Source organism: Hippocampus zosterae, chromosome 1, assembly GCF_025434085.1.
Source record: "Hippocampus zosterae strain Florida chromosome 1, ASM2543408v3, whole genome shotgun sequence".
Taxonomy (NCBI): domain Eukaryota; kingdom Metazoa; phylum Chordata; class Actinopteri; order Syngnathiformes; family Syngnathidae; genus Hippocampus; species Hippocampus zosterae.
In genome coordinates, this window is record NC_067451.1 from 8254363 (window position 1) to 8275025 (window position 20663).

Sequence of the window (20663 nt, forward strand, 5' to 3'; positions counted from 1 at the left end):
TCGCGTTAGCGCCGCCAGCTCATCCATCTTGTTAGGGAGCGATCTTACATTCCCCATGATGACGGACGGGAGGACATGTCTGTACTTTCTCCTCCTTGTGCGGCGGTCCTTCCCGGCTCGACACCCTTGTCTACTCCTCTTCAACTCGCGTGGGATATCCAGTTTGTCACCGGCCAGTAGCCCGCTGTTAGCCCACCATGCTAACAGCTGGTCCTTACTGTAAACAATGGAGTTGCGTGTGCTATCGGGATCTCCGTTCACAGGATACGTAAAAAGATTCAAGCAAATAAAGGAAATGAGCAGAAATGAAACTGCCCCTCTAGCCCCCCATACGTTTGTGGTACAAAACCACTCAAAACAAAATGGGAAGAAGAAATAAAGTAAAAGGACGAAAAGAAACTCAAACAGGGATAGGCAGCCACTCAGCGGGTGCCGTCATTAAAAAAATGATGATAAAAAAAAAAATCAACATTTAAATATGTAAACTATTATTTTCTTCTCTTTTCTTTCTTACCGCTATTTTTTATTTTTCTTCTTCGTGCTTCCTCTATTTTTATTTTTATTCTTCGTGACAGGGGTTCGCTTTGGCCTGGGGGGTCAAGTTCAGTGTTCGCTACAATGATATCTGGCGCCATCTAGCGTCGTGAATGGGTATCATGTCTAGACCCCGAATATAAGACGAACCCCACTATTTCAGTGTTATTTCAATGCATACAACACCGTCTTATATTCGGGCCAATACGGTAACATTTCGTGAAACTTGGGAGTTTATTTCACAATTCCAAAAGTACTTTGATATCGAAACGTTGGCCTTGTTGAAGTGTCTTCCTTAAATTGCAGATTCAGAAAACTTGATTTCTTCAAATGTAATTGCTTTATTGGCTGTGGCGTCTCTCAGCTTCATGTTGGCAATCGACGTAACGCACGACTACGTTTCGGCAGCGTATGCAAGTGCCAGGTCCTGGGCGATGCATTTCCATCAAACTTGGTCTTGATGATGTCTTGATAAACGACAGAGTTGACATTGGACGAGAGAAGTCTGCTCATGACACGGCAACCAAACCATCACCAAATGTGTGGAGCCTTCGCGCTTAACTTGAAACGTCTTGGAGTGCGTGCTTCTCTACTCTTTGTCCAGACTCTTGCTCCGGAGCGATGTCAGACACCAAAATGTTATTTATTTTCTCATTTATTTTTGGAGGGGACATCCAAGCTGTTTTAAATGGTTGCTTGCTGTTCCAACTCCCAAGGGTCGGTTGAGGATACTTTCAATCCAAAGACATCTGAGTCATCCACCTCGCATCCCCAACTCCTCTCCTGCCGTTGCTAATATAAATAAAAGTGCCTTGGTGTTGTCCGCCGCTTTAGCTCCCTCTAGGGCTAAGAATGGAAAGTCTGCGTGTACAGCAAGACTGTGGCGCTCTTGTTGGCTTAGTGGGGAAGGGGGAGGAGATGGAGGAGTGGTGGTGGGACGTTTGTGGGAGTGAGGACTATGCAGCTTGTACATTTCCAGACAGGGAAATCCAGTGGCGAGGACACAGGACGAGGCGCTCGGTCCCGTCAAGGTGATGAGAAGACGGTCCGTTAAGAATTGAAGGGCGCTGCGGAGATGCCGAGAGGAAGCCGGTCCAGGAAAGGAGCCGTGGACTGACTTTGATTGCGGTCTCAGCCATGGTGAGTCTCACGATTTGATGGAAAACTTTTGCTTTTTGTTTAGCTCCGCCAAAATAAACGTTTAGAAGGACTCTCGTCAGAACCAACTTTGAGGTCTGGATGTTCCCAGACCATCTCGGAGTGGGAGGAGACTCGGTCAGAAACAAGAATAAATGTGTTTGCAGGGTGGAGCAGCGTGGCCCGAGCCAGGAAGGGAAAGAGCACAAAGGGGGAGAGGCTTGGCGACTTGTGAAGCCATGATGCATTTTCCACATTGGACATGAGAAAGAAAGTGAGAGCGAGAGAGGGAAAGGGAAAGGGGAAAAAAAGTTAAAGCCGGGCTTTTTGGTAGGCAACCTCATACCAACGCGTCTCTCCCCAAGCAGTTTCGGGGAAAACACACATGCTCTTCTTCTGTGTCTGCTCTGTGAAGCGCAAATGGAAGCAGACGGGCCAATCACAGAAATCCCTGGCGAAGGACACTTCCTGCCTTTGTTGACGGACTGCGTGAGTCCCAACTCATCAACAAATGCATGTGGACCACATCAACTCCGAGTCCATTCCACAACTCTGACGTGTGCTCGTTGCAGACAATCGGGTCGCTTGTCCTTGCTGGAATATGAGACGGGCACCTCATTTCCCAGAATGCACTTGGGCACCGGGCAGCGGAGAGTTGTCCACATTCTCGGGCAGGCGAGAATTAGTCCCCTTTTCCATTCTGTGTTTTTTTTGGGCATTTCTCAGGACAAAAACCTCAAGTCCGTAGACGCTCCTCACATCTGCTTCCCATCATGGACGCTCGCTCGGCTTTCCCACCGTTCGCAACACTTTTCCCTCCTCCACCTCCTTTTCTGTTTCTTGCGCGCACACATTCTGGAGTTGTCTCCTTTTCTCCCTTTTGGTCTGTCACAGACATACACTGTAATTTCTTTGCAAAGATGAGAGTGGAACAGCAAGAGTCGAGCTGGTGTTGATCTTTAACTTGAGAAGGAAAATATAACAAAAACATCTCCCCCCCCCCCCTTTTTACCACGGAACTAAGAATTTATAAACCCAAATCATTCGTTACTACAGCAACTTTGGGACCCTTCACACCCACGCAACACTTTTCCACTCGGAGCAGCACCCCGCCTCAGTGGAACTCGATACTCAACATTTTGAAATGCACACATCGGGACATTGCAATCTACCAAAATGCTCCTCAATTGTACAAAATACAGATTGAGTGCCGTGCCGTTCCCAACGAGTGGTCCACCACCACCGCGCTGCTAGAAAAGCAGCAACAACACTCGTGCATTTTCCCATCTAGCCCGCTGACTCGTGTTTGAAAATGCGGTTACGATGTACTAAATGCTCACGTGTGGACCTGGCTTAAGCGGATCAGTGCCTGAAAAGATCGAGCCTGCGCATCAAAAGTCACTTCAACCCGAACCTCATTTTCTGCATTCCAGCTTGTACTTTGACATTTTTTTTTCCAATTCACGATTGCGACAGCAGGAGATGAAATCCAGGTCATTGTTGTCAGATGAGGTGCATGGTTGGGTGGAGGTAAAACATGAAACCCATGAAAACACAATTATGGCTTTACTATGTGTGTGTGTGTGTGTGTGTGTGTGTGTGTGTATGGCGGGCCGGCGGGTTGTGTCGGGGGCGGCGAGAGAAACAAAATTCAGAAAAGGGGGAGCAGAAGTTGCATGTTGCCATGTCAACAGGCCACGTCGGAAAATAAACACTCTGTGTGTGAAAGGGAGAGTGAGGGTTCATTGACTGCCAGCCCTCGCAAGGGAAATGTTTGACACTCCCCAGAATGTTCAACAGGAAGCCGCGAGGAGTGAGGCCACACTGAGTGTGCGCGTGCGCACATGCGTCCGCTGAACCTACAAAAGTTGATTCCAGCTCTGTTGTCCCAATCAGGCTTCAGAGGCCATGGAGGACTGTGTCCAGGGGGCGCTCTCGTCCCTTTACCCACCTTTTGAAAGTACTGCACCGCCTCTCCTCTCGCAGGTATTGCATGTCTCACACCCGCATACGCGGACACACACAAAGATTTGGGACATCCAACAGATGGAGAAGTCGCTGTGTCCTCCCCACAGGTGTTCACCGTGCTGGAGTCCACCTACCAGCAGGACAGCCTTCGCTACCTCTTGGACTACTTTGTCCCTGCCAAGCACCTCCTTCACAAGCTCCAGCAACATGCCTGTGTGAGTTTGTCTTTTCATCAAATGGAGGATAAAATAAGCTTCGTGTGACGCACTGGACTAATGTCCAGTTGTGTTTGCGAGTGCACGTGTGTGCACTGCAGACACGTGCATCCAAGAGGCTGCTTTCCTTGTCACTGAGCTGCACTGAGATGGTGAGTCATGACAATAATTCCTTCCAGATGTGAGAGAAGCAAAACGAGTAATAGAGAGACCTGGATGTTTAATTGGAGAGCGAGAGAGATCTTTCGAGAAATGAGAGTTGACTTCAATTTCATGCATTAAAAAAAATTGAAGCGGCTGAAAGTTATAGACTATAGGGGTCGCATTAATGGCTGTAGGGGAGGGGGGCGCAAACTGATGAAACCATTGGAGAAGAGAAGGAAGCCATGGAGGACACAGTGGAGCAATACAGCCACAATTGGCTTTAAGAGTGCCAAAGTCATGACGGGCCCGAGTCCAGACCAGGGCCGCCAAAGGGAGTCTCCATGTGGAAGAAAAGCATTAAGGGAGTGAAAATAAACACAGGCGGAATGATGGATTCTAGGCTCCTCCAATATGCATTCATCTCGTTACCTCTGCGTCCCACGACCTGGACGCATAATTTTCCCGCGGGGTGCACACTTCCAAATAATGTGCGTTTTTGGGATGCAAGGAAATTTCTCAGTCAAAACAGCAAAGAAAAAAACTACGGTACATCTTTTTTTTCCAGCAAGGCAGTGTCGCAGTTTGACAATCGCCACCATTGTTGTTTTGATCTCCGTTCTCGCGAGGCGAGATAGGCCTTCAGCATCGCGGAAAGCAGACTATTGCCAAGTGGTGTAACGTTAAAACAAGTGTTGCGAAGGTTTATTGTGGAGATATCACAGAGGAAGCAGCTAAAGTTGGATCGTTTTTTTGCGATAATAAGTTGACTTTGAGAAAGCCTTGCATCATTAAAAGCAGAGTAAAGAGAGGAGAATTTATGAACTTCCAAGACTGAATGAACCATGGGATGAAATAAGAACCTATTTATCAGCGAATCTTGAATTAATTCAGTTTTTGCAGCATTTGTTTATAAGAAATAAACCTACCATATAAGAGTGTTTTTTGCATTGAAATAAGTGTGTCGTGGGGGTCGTCTTATATTCGGGGCCTAGACGTTATACCCATTGATGACGCTAGATGGCGCCAGATATCATTGAAGCGAATGCTGAACTTGAGTCCCCAGGCCAAAGCGAACCACTGTCACGAAGAATAAAAATAAAATAGCAGTAGCACGAAGAAGAAAAATAAAAAATAGTTGGAAGAAGGAAAAGAGAAGAAAATAATTGAAGAGATAACAGACAATGGAGAAATGTAGCGACAATCTGGAAAAAAGTGGGTGGAAGATCGGCCAGGTTAACCGGCAGCTGAGGAGAAGTTATGAATTAATTTACATTTCAAAAACCAGAAGAATGTGATTGCACTTTAGTTTACATATTTAAGTGTTCGGATATTAAGATTTGAATGAGGCAAAATAACATGCTTTTTCTCTCAAATATATTGTTAGAATCATTTGTTTCATATGTACTGTAATTATTTCCTGTATAAAAATGAATTTGGTGTTCAAAAGGTCTTTTTTCAAACTTGAGTCTTGAAAAAGAGGGGGTCGTCTTATAATCAGGTCCGTATGATATTCAGGCCAATACGGTATTATCAATGTATATTGTTGCTCTTTGTTTTATTATCATATGCAATTGAATAAATAGATCATTCCAGAATTTGAAATTTGGGCCTCTAAATGCATAATGCGACTCATACTTTTCTGATCAGCGAGTCCCGGGGACTCGCTGGGGTTAAACTATAAAATGATCACTTTATACGTTCTCCAAACTTGATTCAAAGTTGCTATCTGAAGTCAACAGTGGCATGCGTTTTGAGACTTTCCGTCTGTCTTCCCAGTCTCAGTACCTGGGCTGCCTCTTCCTCCACTCCGGCTGGCCACTTTGTCTTGGCAGTAAAGTGGTGGTCCAGCTCTCCACCCTGGACTGGAGGCTCCTGCGGAGCAATGATTTCTATCTGCAAGTGGTACCCTTCTCTACCCGCTGTCCCCGGTTGGCCCTCAAGTGTCTGGCCCCCGGTGGGCGCACTGTTCAGGAAATCCTAGTGCCTGAGTCCCAGCATCCCCTCGTTTTCACCAGCGAGTGGCTGCACAGCATCAACAAAGAACGGGGCCACAGGAGGGAAGGTAACGCTTCCATTCAGATCTTGAATCCATCCAACAGTCAGAAGTAACTTGTGTTCTGCTGTCAACGTAGCAGGCGGTGGTCTCGACACCTGCTTGGTGAGCACCTGTGACGGTGTCCTGCGCCTTCCGTGGAAGGAGGTGGTCTACCCCGAATTCATCCACGACCCGTCTGAGGAAGCTCGCCCGCCTTGCAATCCCGACGGTTACATGTCCAAGGGTCTAACCGAGGAGCGGTCCAGGGACTCGTGGGGCTGGGCTGAGGAGGAGGAAGAGAAAGACAAGGCCTTGCTGCCGGACGGCTTGGCCTCGGAGCCTGCGCTTCCCCGGCGGAGGCGCAGCGAAGATGGGCTCGGGCGGACTGCGAGATATCCTGAGCTGGATGGAGACTATGTGGAGCTGCTGGAGCCAAGAGGAGGACCGGACGGAGGTGTTGACCCGAGGCACAGATACTTGGAGATGCACGGGATATGCAAAACTAAGACTTTGCCACTTTGCAAGAGGGGGATGGCCATCAAACTGCGGAGGGGAAAGTTGGTGGGAGGTGGCCAAATGGACAACTTCGGTAGCGTTGGAGGGATCTGTGGACCTAAATCAAATCTGACTGCCCCCAAGGACACTGTGCTCGAACCTGGGCTTCCTTCGAGGGTCACGCAAACGAGCACAGAAAGACAATCTTTCCCCTATCCTGCCAAGGACAATAACGGCGCCGATAACGGCGTCGATAACGGAGGCGATATAACCAAGAGAGACACCGAGGGCCGAGGAAGCCACCCATTTAAAGAGAGGCGGCCTGGCGTTGGGGGTGAGGGTGAGATGAACAAGGTGACGCAGCCAAAGAGAGAAGAGTCCGAAATCACTCGCCTCTCCAGAGAGCTCCCCGACACAATCGGACATGTCATAGAGGGCTGCTCCGACCCGGGGTCCCATTCAGACTCTGTATTCGAGGACACGGACAAACCACAAAGTGGCGACAGTGATGCTGCAACACCAACGTGGGATGCACCAGACAAAACCTTTGCTGCCCTGGCTAGCAATAGCACGAGGGATAGCAAGAGCGCGGCAGATAGCAATAACGTGACAGCCAACCAAATGAGAGATGACGGCAAAAAGAAGATTCGAGAGTGCACGAGAGGAAAAGAAGTCAAAGCTTGCGGCTTCAGACCTCCAAGGTAGACGCCAACATGATCAGCTCACGTGTCAATTAGCTCTTTCATTCCACAAGACGTACTTGTACGTCTTTTTTAAATTAGGCCCCGCCTACCTTGGACGTACTAAGTGTTTTTTTGCGTCATAGAGAGGAGGAGGGTCTGATGCAATCTGTGAATGAGAATAAGCCGTTTGCATTGTAAATCATGTAAAAAAGCGACCAGTAGGTGGCAGTGGTGCCTCACGTGATTGAATTTTACAAAAAGCTCTTTTTCTCCGTTTTTTTGCCCAGGAATCGCCATTTCCATGCAACTTAGCCATTTTGTAATGCAGATTGCTGAAGAATAGAAAAAGATAGAAACTATTTATTTCTTTCTGCTGAAAGAAGAGAGTCCAAACTTTATTTTGGTAGGCTCCGTGTTTATATAGCATTCGAACCAAATATTCTGTGGGCCTTGCAAGATCAGTCAAAATCCAGTTAAATGCTGGGATTGAGGGGGTTGCTGCAGTGAAAATGGCTGGGATTCAATGAGTTAAAAATGTTCACTTTTCATTGATTGTTTCTCAGCTACTGCTTCATATGTTTTTAAAAAGAGCTTTTAAAAAGCTGCTTCAAAAATTTCTCCCCTGTGAATGACAGAGATCACCAAACTGGCTCTCATTATGATGCAGTGCATAATCTGAACGCTTTTATACCATGAATACTATCAAAAGTGAACAGTTACATTGTCAAGTACATTCTGTCGCAAGAGTGGGCATCATGTGTGAAAAATCTGTCCTTCACTTCAAGGAGGAAGAGGAGGGGAAAGGGAGCCAAAGGGAAGGCTCGGCCCAGCGGTCGGGCTTTCCGCGGGGGCTCCAAAACGCACGGGAAAGCTCATGCTCATCTGAGCTCCACTTCCTGCTCTGGCTCAACGCGGCGACCAATCACGGAGGAGCTCTGTTCGGAACCGTCATCCGATGGCGAGTGCCTGTCGGAGAACGCCACAACCAGTAGCGCAGGTGGGCTAAACCTGGATTCTTCTCTTCCAAAATGAAGGCACGTGCTAATGAGGGAATGTTCCTTTGTGGATCTGGACAGAGGCAGACTCTTTGCCCGTCTGCAACGGCCTCTCGGCTGCCTTGACCACCACCAATGAGGAGGTAGAGTCCGGTGATTCGTGTAAAGAGACTCCTTTGCTTCGGGAATTAAACACAGAGCTCCTCTGGTCAGGACAACTACGGATGCCGGGTATTTTTCAACCCAGGGAAAAAAAAGTCCTCGATTGGTTGTTTGATTGATTTGTTGAGTGTTGAATACTGACCACATGCAGGTACGGTGGACAGATTGGGACGTGCCCTGGTCATGGCCGTGATGGGAGATTCCGGCAGCGGCGAGGAGATGGCGCGCATCCTGGCCTGCTATCACAGGATCACACGGTAAGATCTTACTGCCATTTGCATGAGGAACGCAGCGGTGCTTCACAACCCTTCCCATCCGTCTGCCACGCTCAGGTCTGCGGCCAAAGAAAAAGGTCTGACGGTGTTGATTGACAGCAGACGCTCGCCGCCGTCTTCGCTCTGCCTCTCCACACTCAGGTTATTCCAGGTGAGACACGCCGAGATGCTAATTCTGAAAGCCAAAACCAAACTTTACATGGCGCGTTCTAGCGGCTGGTTCCTGGCGGTCTTGGAGCAGTTCTTTTTTTGGTGGAGAATCAGCAGCCTTCTTTTGATCTGGAGGGAATAGAGGTGAGCGGTACATGAAGCAGAATGCATGAATATATTTGCATCGTTGAAAAAAAAGAGCATTTGTAGAGTAAGCCAGGCTTTAGCAAGTCATGTTTTGGATGCACGGCAACATGACATGTCAAGATTTGCAGCTTCTTATTTGTGCATTGTCTTCCCCCCTGCCTCCCTCTCAATCACAGGTCCACATGGTGCGAGGAACAGCTGTACTTGAGCAGTTTGTAGACAGGCAACAGCTGCCCACAGAAATGGGGGGCGAGTTCAGCCACTGCCACTCAGACTGGCTCTCCTTCAGACTGGTAAGAGAAACACACTCTGCTTGTTTCACATGCTGATTGGGCCATGAGCCATTGGTGCCTTAAGGTAATAAAGAAAATACATTTCAGACCTCAGTTAAGAAAAAGCACTACACATACTAACCTGGAATCTTTTCTTCTTTAGAGCTTAGAGAGTCTCACTGAGCGCTGCGAGAGCGCCCTCCGCCTGCTGGGAGAAGCGCTGCAGTCGATGGACGCCGAGCCCACGGTTGACAACATCAAGGTAAGCATGAGAGAATCCCGGCCATTGATCAATGAACCAAACTGTGGCTTCACCAGGAGGTACCAGCGAGCACGGACAAGCACCGGCGCCTCATGGCCAGCGTCCTCGCCGACTCCCGCTTGACTGAGCTCCAACGCGGGGGCGGGGCCTGGCTGGCGGGATTGACCAACAGCGGGTTGGCGCAGACGTCACCAGATTGCAGGTAATCGGCTGTTTTTGATGAACAACAACATTCGAAAGCGGCCAGTGGAAAGATTCAAGTTTTTATCCTCTGGCAAAAAGTCAAGTCCAGTTCCCAATAAATTTCAAGCAAGTCATGACTTGGGTTATGAAAGCCATAAGTGAAGTCATACTGCAGAGTTTGCTGAGTCAGAGTCTATCTTCGCACATTCACCACTTTCTACTCACTATATACGTACTTGCATTAGCTATGTTAACACATTCATAATCAATTAATTATTGTCAATGGTTCTAAAACCAGTCTTTGTATTGATTATTAATTATCTTCTCAACAAAACAGTTTAGTTCACGTTCACTCATCTGAGCTAATCCATGAAGTTGATAATTGATAATTTGCCTCTTTTGTGGGTTTCGATGTCATACTTGTTATGCTATGCTACGGTTGCTCTGAAGTGCCCAACACAACAACAAATACGTAAAAAAAAAACTGGAACTACAAGGGGAAACAACGTGAATAAAACGGCAATAAAGAACACACAATAGCAAATTGACAAACGACAAACGAAACTAAACAACATAAAGGTAAATGCAACAGCAAATGAAAAAAAAAATCCCAGAAACAAACTCAAACCCCAAAACAGCACAAAATCAAACAAATAGCATATCAAAAGACATGAACAAAAAACTAAACACATTGACAAATGGATCGACCAACTAACCTTGGGTCCTTCCAAAAAGTAAAGAGATCTTTGCATAACAAAGATGTCATCTTTCCTGTCAATAACCTCTCACTTTATGAGCAAGATCCTCATTTTAATGTCTCCACAAAGGGGCGCAAATATTCCAGGATTCAAATGTAGTGACACAGATAGGAAACCATTTGTCTTTGGTTTTGTAAGCTTTGTAAAATTGTTAATTATAATCATTTTATATTTGAGCATTATATTCTTTTATGTTACAGTTACCTAAATTATATTCAGTTTAATACATTCTGAAATATTCTTATGTTGCTTACATCTGATTGGCGAAGAAAAGCAGGAAGGGTGGTCGTTACCAACAGGTGGGGTTCGTTCGAGAGTTCCGAGCCAGATGTTAAAAAAAAAAGCTGTGTTCAACCGAAGTCCATCAACCTTTTTGCCCATTCTGAACGTAGAGCAATCCATCCAAAACCTATGAACCCCTCAACTTACACCTTTTTTTTTAGGATGTTGTCACTCATTGTGGCCTTACATATTGCACCAGAAACCGCCACTGTTAGCAGGCTGGGAACAGAGTTTTTTGTTTTTATTCCAAAAAAAAAAAACCATCCAGAGCAGCCGAGTTCTCCCAGACTAACGATGATATAAACGTGTCGAATGTGCTACGGCAGGGCCGCGCTCGCCACCGCCTCCAAACTTTACGACAGCGTGGACGACGCCCTCCATCGGCTGGTGCGAGTATCCAACCGGAGGGCTCGCAACCTGGACGCGCTGGGCCGACTGGCTGGCCTGGTCAACCAGTTGGAAAAGGTAAGTCGGCAAACGGAGCGCATTCAGAGGACTTGTTTGCCGTAAGAAGAACGAAAGTGCAGTTTGAACTTCACAGTGTGACGAGGAGATAGAGCGAGTGCAGTCGCAGGTGCACGGCTACAAGGACCCGCCTCTCTCGCTGAGCAGACTGTCGCTCCAGCAGCAGAAGTTCAAACAGTTGCGGGAAGCAGCAAACGTGAGATATTGACCCCACACATGTATCTTTCTTACTAAGTGGTCTTTTTTTATATGGATGGATGATTGATTTTTTTTTTTTTTTTACTGCAGAGGACCTTTGGAAAAGCTCAGTCTCTGTCCACTATACTCTGGCTCCACCTAGTGGTAGTTCGAACAAATGAATGATCTTGTTTATTTGCAGGAGCTGCACAGTCGAACTCTGTCTGTGCTCACCGACCTGGAGACTTGGAACGAGTTGGACTGGGTGGGCCTCAACGACATCCAGATCCAACTCCCTTCATTTAAGGAGCGTCTACGGGACATGTCCCACTGTCTGTCTGACCGATGGACTGCCTTGGACAACACGCAGCGGCTGCTGTCCACACTGACCGAGGTGAGCGCGTCGGAGCGGGGCCTTTCCCGCCCTACCTGCAGACCTGAACGTTTCCCCTCTCCTTCCAGGCTTCCCAGTGGTGTGACGAAGTCTCCTCCGCCTCCCCCGTTTGCCCCCTCGCCTCCCTCCCCCCTATTCCGCCGTCCCGCTTCCAGGATGCCCGCTCTTTGGCCGTGGACTTGGGCGGCGGAGCCCTGCTGGATCTGTGGAGCCGCACGGTGGAGCGTTACCAGCAGACCGTAGCGCAGGTGAAGCCGCGCTTCCTCCAATCTGAGCGAGGCCAGAACCAAGGCCAGGGCAAGGCCAAGACGCCCATCCCCGGAAACCTGTGGGACGCGGAGGGAGAGGGCGACTGGGAGTCTGGGTCCAGAGGAAGTGAGGGGGGACTGCAGTCTTGGGGCTCGCTGGCCTCGCTGTTCAGACCGCAGACTTGCTCCACGCTGAAGATAGGAGACGAGAAGGGATATAAAAAAGAGGCTGCAGGGGGAGGAGGAAACTTTCTGCAGAATCTTTTGAAGAAGAGCGTAAGCATGGCCCATTTTCATTTTCTGCTTCTCTGATGCTGCCTTGGCAATCTTAATGATGTCTGTCTCCTCTCAGCCCACAGAGGCGCCGCTCCCTGCCAAGCCCCCCAGGAAGAGACACCCTAGCTTCGACCTGCAGGCCCTCCTGGCCCCCCGCAGAGGTGCTGGCAGTCCTAAAGCCGCAGAGTGCCGTACCTCCCCCAAGTCTTGGCTGGGCCGCAGGGCCCTAGTGGACCCTGTGGTCACCACTGGTATGGCTGCCGCCGTCCAAGGGGGAGGTGGGGTGTTGATCAGGGGGGTGGAGGTCAGCAGCAAGGAGGTGGTGGACCACACGGGCTCTCCGCGGCAACATGTGCTTCTAGGCAGGACCGAGAGGGAGATGGGGACGGAACGATCCGGATCCACGGTCCAGAGGTAGCTGCCCGCCTGCCCCCTTTTTTCCCTCTTCATCCGCTGATCTTTTCCTCTACTTTACTTCCACTGTTCCTCCGCAGCAAACTCTACCTGCTCTGGTGCAGGATGCTGAGCAGCGAGCGACAGTATGTGGCCGTTCTCAAGGGGGTGCAGGAGACTTACCTCTCCCTGCTGGAACTCTCAGACACGCCAGAATCCCTCCGGGGCAAGGCGGACAGCCTCTTCCCCTGCTGGGCCGACCTGACTGCCTTCCACTCACAAGAACTTCTGCCCGCCATGGAGGATGCGCTGGTGCAAAGCTTGCTGCAGCAGGACTGCTTCAGTAAATTTGTGAGTGAAAAGCCCACTAATGGCAACTTTTCTTCTCATTGAACGTGTTATGCTGTTTTCTTGTCACAGCGGGACCACTTTCTGCATTATTCCCATTACATCCGCACCAAACCGGAACTGGATTCACCTCTGGTCACGCAAGCTGCCGACTTCTTTAAAGTGAGTGGCCGTGTTGGGAAATACCATTTCCAACGTGAACGAGTTGAAAGTTCAGTTCACAAATTTTTAAATAAACCACTTCAGTTTGCATTTCATAGTTCTAAATTTTGAATGAATCTCACCCATTGAAAAATTTTATACTTCATTCTCAGGGAGGGCGGGGGGGGGGGATGATTGATGGGAGCGGGGCAAACATCTGCTTGAGGGCCACAGATGAGTGTTAAGATGGACAGATGGGCCAGTTCATTTGTAGATGACATCAAAAAATAATAATAATAATAATAATACATTTTATTTGTGGGCGCCTTTCTAGAAACTCAAGGACACCTTACAACAAGCAGTTAAAATCATGAGTACAATGTGATGATCATCTATTCTCAATTGTCATTGTATTATTCATAAAGCATTTTCCAAACCTTAATCATTTATTTGAAGAAAAATACTTTGAAAATTTGCATATTTTATTAAATAAATAGACCATTTATGTAACGCGATAAATACATTTTAAGTCATCAGTGTTAGAAAAGAAACATGTTCATGCCGCCAATTGGACAGGTTTCTTGATGCTATAAATCAGGAGTGTCAAACTCAGTTCCTGGAGGGCCGCTGTCCTGCATGTTTTGCAAGTCTCAAATGAACAGGTTCAATGTCAGGCTTGCGCAGAGCTTGCTGATGATCTGATCATTTGAATCAGGTGTGTTGCAGCAGGGAGACTTGGAAAACATGCAGGACAGCGGCCCTCCAGGAACTGAGTTTGACATCCCTGCTATAAATGCTCTGTGGGCCATCTTAAAGAATGTTGTAGGGCCCTCCTGCCCCCGTATGTGGCCCCGGCGCCACACTTTGCCCACCCCTACACACGCATCTGCATGCATCGGATTGTATATGTACTCGTTATTTGGCTGCAATAAATCTATTTTCAATTAATTACGACAACCAGTCTTGTAGAGTTGTGGGAACTTGTCCATAAATGCACTGAAGTAGTTTACAGTGTCTACCTTGTTTCCTGTTGATGAATTTGTATCAATGCAATGAGACCCAACAATCATCTCTAAACTTTAGCTGGCATGCTCGTTTTTGTCCTTGATCCTTCAAAAGATGCTTACCTGGTTCCTCTGGTTTCCCCGTGCTCCCCATCCCCTCCTCCCCATGGTCAGTCCACTCTACCCGGCACCGCCGCCTCCCCCTTGTCGCCTCTGTGTTTCCCTCAGTGCCTGCAGGCACCCCCACAGAGGCTGGAGCAGTACTGTGAGGCCTTGGAGGAGCTGGGGGGCATCAATCCCACCACTGACTCGACCCTCTCCATCCTGAGACATGCCCAGCAGCATGGCGAGGACCTCAGGGCCAGCGATCTCATCGTCGGTTGTCCGGTGAGAGTGCCTGTCCCACTTTCTCTACTTTCACCTTGGAGATAAAAAGCTTAATTTGCAGTCTATCAGCCATCCATTTTTTCATCCATCCATCCATTCTATACCACTTATCCGGGGTCAGGGCATGGGGGCAATAGCTTTAGCAGGAAAGCCCAGACTTCCCTCTCCCCAGCCACTTCTTCCAACTCTTCCAGGTGAATCGCAAGGCATTCCCAGGCCAGCCGGGAGACATAGTCTCTCCGGCATGTCCTGAGTCATTCCCGAGGCCTCCTGTCGGTGGTACATGCCCTTAACACCCCACAAGGGAGACGTCTAGGAGACATCCTAATCAGATGCCCGGGCCACTTCATATGGCTTCTCTTGCTGAGGAGGAGAAGCGCTCGAATCGGAGCCCCTCGCGGATGACCGAGCTTCTCACCTTATCTACAAGGAAGTGACGCCCTGCGGAGTAAACTCATATCAGCTGCTTGTAACCTGGATCTCGTTCTTTCAGTCATGACCCATAGCTCGTGACCAACCATAGATGAAGGCAGGAATGTACTGTAGATCGACCGATTAATCGAGAGCTTTGCCTTTTGGCTGACAGACTGATATAAACTCCGCATCACAGCCGTACACATCCACCTGTCGATCTCCCGCTCCATCCTGCCCTCCCTTGTGAACAAGACAACAGGATACTTAAACTCCTCCCCTTGGGGTAAGATCTCATCCCCAACCCGGAGAGGGCACTCCACCCTTTTCTGACCGAGGACCATTGTTTTAGATTTGGAGGTGCTGGTTTTAATCCCAACCGCTTCAAACTCAGCTGCGAACTGCTCCAGTGAGACTTGGGGATCCCGGCTTGAAGAAGCCAACAGCACCACATCCTCTGCAAAAAGAAGAGATGCAATACGGAGGCCAGCAAATCGGAACCCCTCAATGCCTCAGCTGCACCTAGAAACTGATCTAGGGACAAACGGTTCAGTACCCCTTACTCCCAAAGCACGCCCCATAGAACTCCCTGAGGCATACTGTTGAACGCCTTCTCAAAGTCCACAAAGCACATATAGACTGGTTGGACAAACTCTCATGCACCCTCAAGAACCAAGGGTGTAGAGCCGGTCACCTGTTCCACGGCCGGGACAAAAAGCACACTGCTCCTCCTGAATTTGAGACTCAACCTCCCGATGGACTATCTTCTCTCCTCTGAATAGACCTTATCAGGGAGGCTGAGGAGTGTGATCCCTCTGTTGTCGGAACAAACCCTCCGATCCCCTTTTTTAAAAAGGGGGGGATCGCCACCTCGGTCTGCCAATCCCGATGACCACGCAAAGTAGTTCCACAGCCTTGCGGAACTCCGCGCGGATCTCATCCACCCCTGGGGCTTCGCCACCATGGAGCTTTTTCACCACGGCGGTGACTTCAATCGCAGAGGTGGGAGAGCTCACCTCAGAGTCCTCAGACGTTGCTTCCTCTAAGGAATGCATGTTGGTAGAGTTGAGGAAGTCTTCAAAGTATGCTGCCCATCGACTCAAAATGTCCTGAGTCAAGATCAGCAGCGTCCCAACCCCACTGTACACAGTGAGAGATCGGACGGTAAACCAGAATTTCCTCAAAGCTGTCCGGAACTTGGCTTCCATGGCCTCACTGAATTCTTCCCATGCCTGAGTTTTTGCCTCGGCGACCGCTTAAGCTGCGCTCCACTTATCCATCTGCTACCTCTGGAATCCCACAAGCCATAAAGGCCTGATAGGGATCCTTTATCAGCTTGACAGCAACCCTTACTACCGGTATCAGTACTGCCTGGCATGATGTGGCACAAAGCAGTACTACAGACGTTCCAGTAGACGGGCTGTTTCGTACGTCTGTGTCAGTTTCCGTGACATTCTCTCAATGACAGTTCAAAATATGAAACCTCCAAGTTATATTTCCTGGAAGCTATCGATCTTCAGTTTTTGTAGCAAAAATTGTGAGAGCAAATATCTGAGAAATGAATGTTTTATGACATTTTTCACTAATGTTCGATATGCGAGCCCTCGGTTTTGCGGCATCCATCGACATGGTATTCCATTTCTTGCCAAACGCCATTCGAAATCTGCATTGAACACGTGTCCGCGATTCATTCTTATCAAACTCTTGAAGAAACAAAACGCCTTCTCCTTTCCAGTGAAATGAAAACAGTGCAAAAAGTTACTCAAAAAGTAGAAACATTGAGTGTGGCGTCACAATCGCCTGACAACACCACCGCAGTTCACCTTTCAAGCGAAACTACTTTTATCTTGTTACTCTTGTTGTTTCCTAAGATATGAATTTTGTAAAGTGACAGACTTATGAAACACCCTGAAGCCCCGAAACAATGGCATCAAAATCCGCCGGCAGAAAGTGTGTATGCCTGACACACTCTGTTGGTGTTGGTGGTGTTAGATGTACAACAGCCACCGAGAGAGCATGACTTTTATCCTTCCTGAGGTGTTGTCATGTACGGCAGATTCCCGTGGCGGAGCGCGGCGAGCTGGTGCGCCAGGGCGAGCTGACGGTGTGCGGCGGAACCCGGCGGAAGCGTGTGGGTGTCAGGCGGGTCTTCCTCTACCAACACGCCATCATCTTCACCAAACAGAAGAGCGGAGGAGGAGGAGGCGGCAGCGGCGGTAGCAGTGGACCAGGACGATTGGCCTACAGCTACAAACACAGCATGAAGGTGCAAAAGTACTCATGCTCGGTACTCGAGTATAAGTACAGATCCAGTCCTGTTAAAAATAGAAGTGCTTAGTACAGTGAAACTCCTATACAACGAAATAATGTTTGCAGCAAGAAATTGTTCAAAACGGGGGGCTTTTCACTGTAGCAAATTTGATCTCAGATGTAAACACACACACACACACACACACGAGGGCAGGAAAAGTGGGAATGAATGGTGTTAATTTAAAAATAAAATAAAGATTTTTTCACACTAGGGGGTATTTTCACCCATATAGGTTTCGTTGTAGAGGAGTTTCACTGTACTATATAGTAACTGCTTATGGGCACAGTCCGGGGGGGAAAAAAACAAAGCACACAAAAATAATAATATATGGACAAAATAGTTTCCCTCTTTCAGCATCTAAAAAGGCTGATTAGAGAATAGTACAGTAAGGAAGTATTTGTACTTGGTTTCTTCCCACTCATTCCTGCGACATCACGCTCCCCACGCAGACGGCCGACATGGGCCTGACGCAAAGCGTGGGCGAGGACGGCGTCAAGTTCGAAGTTTGGATACGACAGGCTCCTCGCCTCAAGGATTGCGTCACGCTGCAGGCTCGGGACGGAGAGCAGCGCAAGGCTTGGACTCGGGACGTGGCTCGCCTGCTGTGGACGCACGCCATCAACAGCACAGGTGAGACGCGCGGCGGGGGAGCAAGTCTGAGCAGGAAGTTCTCCAGTGGAGTCTTTCCAAAGTTTTAGCCAAGAAATTCTTAAGTAGTAAAGATGGTGATTCAAGTCTTGCGACTGGAGCGCCCCACTTCTGTGGCTTCTTCCGTCTGCTGAAAAAAAATGAACATTTCCACGTACAGAGTTGTGTCTGAAGGAGTCGCTATGCGTGGGCGTGTCCAGCAAGCTCCTGCTGGACGCAAGTGCAAGTCAAACGTCAGACTTGGAGAGAGGTGAGGGTCGCCCGACGCCTTTGGAAACTGTTGCACTTTGTCCAATCTCTCAAAATCTCTTGCGCTTATTAGTGCATAGCAGCTGCTCTGACTCCTCATCCGTCGGTAGTCACAAGGAAGGCGGGGGCTCCCCGGCATCAGGGAGGGGCACCAGGAGGAGCTCTGCCAGCTGCTCTCAAGTAGGCAACGCACACCGACACACACACACCTCACTGGGTACTTAAATATATCCATCCATCCATTTTCCGATCCGCTTTATCCTCACAAGCGTCGCGGGGGGTGTTGGACCCTATCCCAGCTATCTTCGGGGGACACCCAGAACCGGTTGCCAGCCAATCACAGGGCACACAGAGACGAACAACTGTCCGTGCTCACACTCACAATTTAGAGTGTTCTATCAGCCTGCCATGCATGTTTTTGGAATTCGGGAGGAAACCGGAGTACCCGCAAAAAACCCACACAGGCACGGGGAGAACATGCAAAATCCACGCAGGAAGGCCGGAGCCGGGTTCGAACCCATGACCTTGACCTGTGAGATCGACGCGCTAACCACTCGACCACTGGACTACTGTGCCGCCCCCCCGCCCCCACACACACACACTCACTATATACCTGTATATGCGCGCATTACTTGATCATTTTCAAACAAAATGAAGTGAAATTGTATTGTGTGTGTGTGTGTGTGTGCGCGCACGGGTGTGTGCATCTCCTCCCTAGGGTCAGTCACCCTCCACTGCCGTGTAGTTGTCAGGGCACCCCAATTAAGTGGAGGTTCACAGTCAGCATTCCTGCAGCTGAAGCGCAAATGGAGACCGACAGTTTTCGTTTCATCCGAAAGCAAACAGCGACATCTCCACATGGATTGGTCAAACAGCCGTATCACATCTGCAGCAGTCAAAAGCCACAAAAAGACAAAACCTGCCCACCATCTTGGATACGCCAGTCTCAGCAGCAAGCAGAGTCGCCAACTAAGCGGCCATTGTGCGCCAACGAAGCGAGCGCTCGGCCCAAACGGTCGCCCGCGGCACATGACCCTTCCTTCTCATGGTAAACAGGAAGTGGCACGTAGCCTCATGAGACTTTGCAGGTGTCGCGGCTTCATTTTTAATATCGTGCTCTGCCCACTAGAGGCGCCGTCATCTTCATCTTCATCTTACAAAAACATCTCAAGATCATTTGCGTGTTGCTGCTCGGATCTTTTTCCTATTTCGGGTTGGGATTCCTCACTCTTGTACCACATTCCTGGACACTTTTCTTGGACATTAAAACTGGATGGACGTTAACACTTGTGTGCATGTGTGCGTCGGAATTTGCGTGTCCGTGTGGATCTGGGTGTCAAGTTAGAAAGCTCACATGATCATTTGAAGGGAAATATGCGAGACTTAGCTTTTCTGAGGCTGACTAATGGATTACTGTTACATCTTTAGGGATCTGGGGGCACAGTGGGGGGCGGGGGGGCGGAGGTGGTTTATCCACAGAACAGCCAGTTGTTCCATGTTGAGCCCACCCCGCCTCCCTCTGCCGTTTAATAGACGCAGTACAATATCAAATAGTTGCAGGGATCAAATTCTCCAAAAGGCTGCTTTGTGTGTGTGCGTGCGTGTGTGTGTGTGTGTGTGTGTGTGTGTGTTTGTACGGCTATACTTGTGAGGACCACTGTGATTATAAGACCAACGTAGTGAGGACATTTTTGACAAGTGAGGACATTTAGGCCAGTCCTCACAAGTTTTTCATTCTAAAGGCCTCTAGAGGGTTTATATAGGCATCTCTCAAAGTTTCAGAGAGGTCCTCACAAATATACCAAAAATGATTTTTTGTGTGTATTTTCATTTAAATTCAATACACACACTTTTTACTCACTACCGCCACCTATTGATTTCTGAAATATTTTTGTTCCAACAAAACTGAAACTATAGAAAACAGTCTCATGGGCTTATTAGAAAGTAAAACAATGATGTATTTTTTATTATATCTAATATTTGTCTAAGTTTAACTTTTTTAACAAACATCTTGTTATGAAATAGAACTTGTTATGCAAACCCAAATCTGGAATATGGCCTCAGACCCACACGAAATTACACCTTAAATCAAACCACTAAATAAAAAACCTAAAATAATTTAGTGAAGTACACACTTATTCCATTTGTGACATATTGAGGTTTTAGTTGTCATTTCATAGCTCCACATTTGTAATTTGAAGTGCACATTTCTAACATTAAGCAAAGCTCTCTGAGTATTTTTACTGAGTAATGTTTTATATTCTATTGTATACTACTGATGGAACTATTATTTACTATTATATTTAGGGCATCAGTCTCATCTTTTCCATAAGGACACAAGGACAGAGGTGGCAGAATAAATGTGCACTCAATTGTATTAGTGTTACTTTTGAAAAATATGACTTTTAAAAAAAAAGAGTCCTTGAATAAGAGTAAATATGTACGTAGTGGAGCAGCCCGGTAGTCCAGTGGTTACCACGTCGGCTTCACAGTGCAGAGGTACCGGGTTCGATT

The 20663-nt window shown here is 48.2% G+C and overlaps 1 protein-coding gene and 1 long non-coding RNA gene across 6 annotated transcripts; one reads left to right on the forward strand and one right to left on the reverse strand.

Moving 5' to 3' along the window:
* The first annotated feature begins 471 nt into the window (after nt 1-471).
* On the forward strand, nt 472-19433 carry arhgef40 (Rho guanine nucleotide exchange factor (GEF) 40). 5 transcript variants are annotated; one of them, XM_052065790.1, is made up of 26 exons: nt 473-1674; nt 3568-3657; nt 3747-3854; nt 5775-6060; nt 6131-7229; nt 7997-8208; nt 8288-8437; nt 8520-8625; nt 8701-8794; nt 8857-8937; nt 9117-9233; nt 9376-9474; nt 9531-9676; nt 11024-11162; nt 11239-11358; nt 11542-11733; nt 11802-12257; nt 12334-12671; nt 12752-13001; nt 13071-13160; nt 14318-14530; nt 16998-17207; nt 17702-17882; nt 18061-18150; nt 18223-18329; nt 18868-19433. In XM_052065790.1, the coding sequence occupies exons 1-26, from the start codon at nt 1672-1674 to the stop codon at nt 18892-18894; spliced, it is 5004 nt and encodes a 1667-aa protein (XP_051921750.1). In that variant the 5' UTR covers nt 473-1671; the 3' UTR covers nt 18895-19433. The 5 variants fall into 5 exon arrangements, 3 of the variants coding, with proteins under 3 accessions (XP_051921765.1, XP_051921750.1, XP_051921754.1); XM_052065794.1 differs by having other exon boundaries at nt 6134-7229; XR_007962443.1 differs by lacking the exons at nt 16998-17207; nt 17702-17882; nt 18061-18150; nt 18223-18329; nt 18868-19433 and adding exons at nt 14725-14999; nt 15117-15227; nt 15294-16664 and having other exon boundaries at nt 472-1674.
* LOC127601111 (uncharacterized) lies at nt 8246-10498 on the reverse strand. Its single transcript, XR_007962489.1, has 6 exons — nt 10374-10498; nt 9517-9684; nt 9355-9420; nt 8843-9230; nt 8511-8702; nt 8246-8385 (listed from the first exon to the last, which is right to left on the reverse strand). It is a non-coding gene; the product is annotated as an uncharacterized LOC127601111 (long non-coding RNA).
* Nucleotides 19434-20663: the final 1230 nt, after the last annotated feature.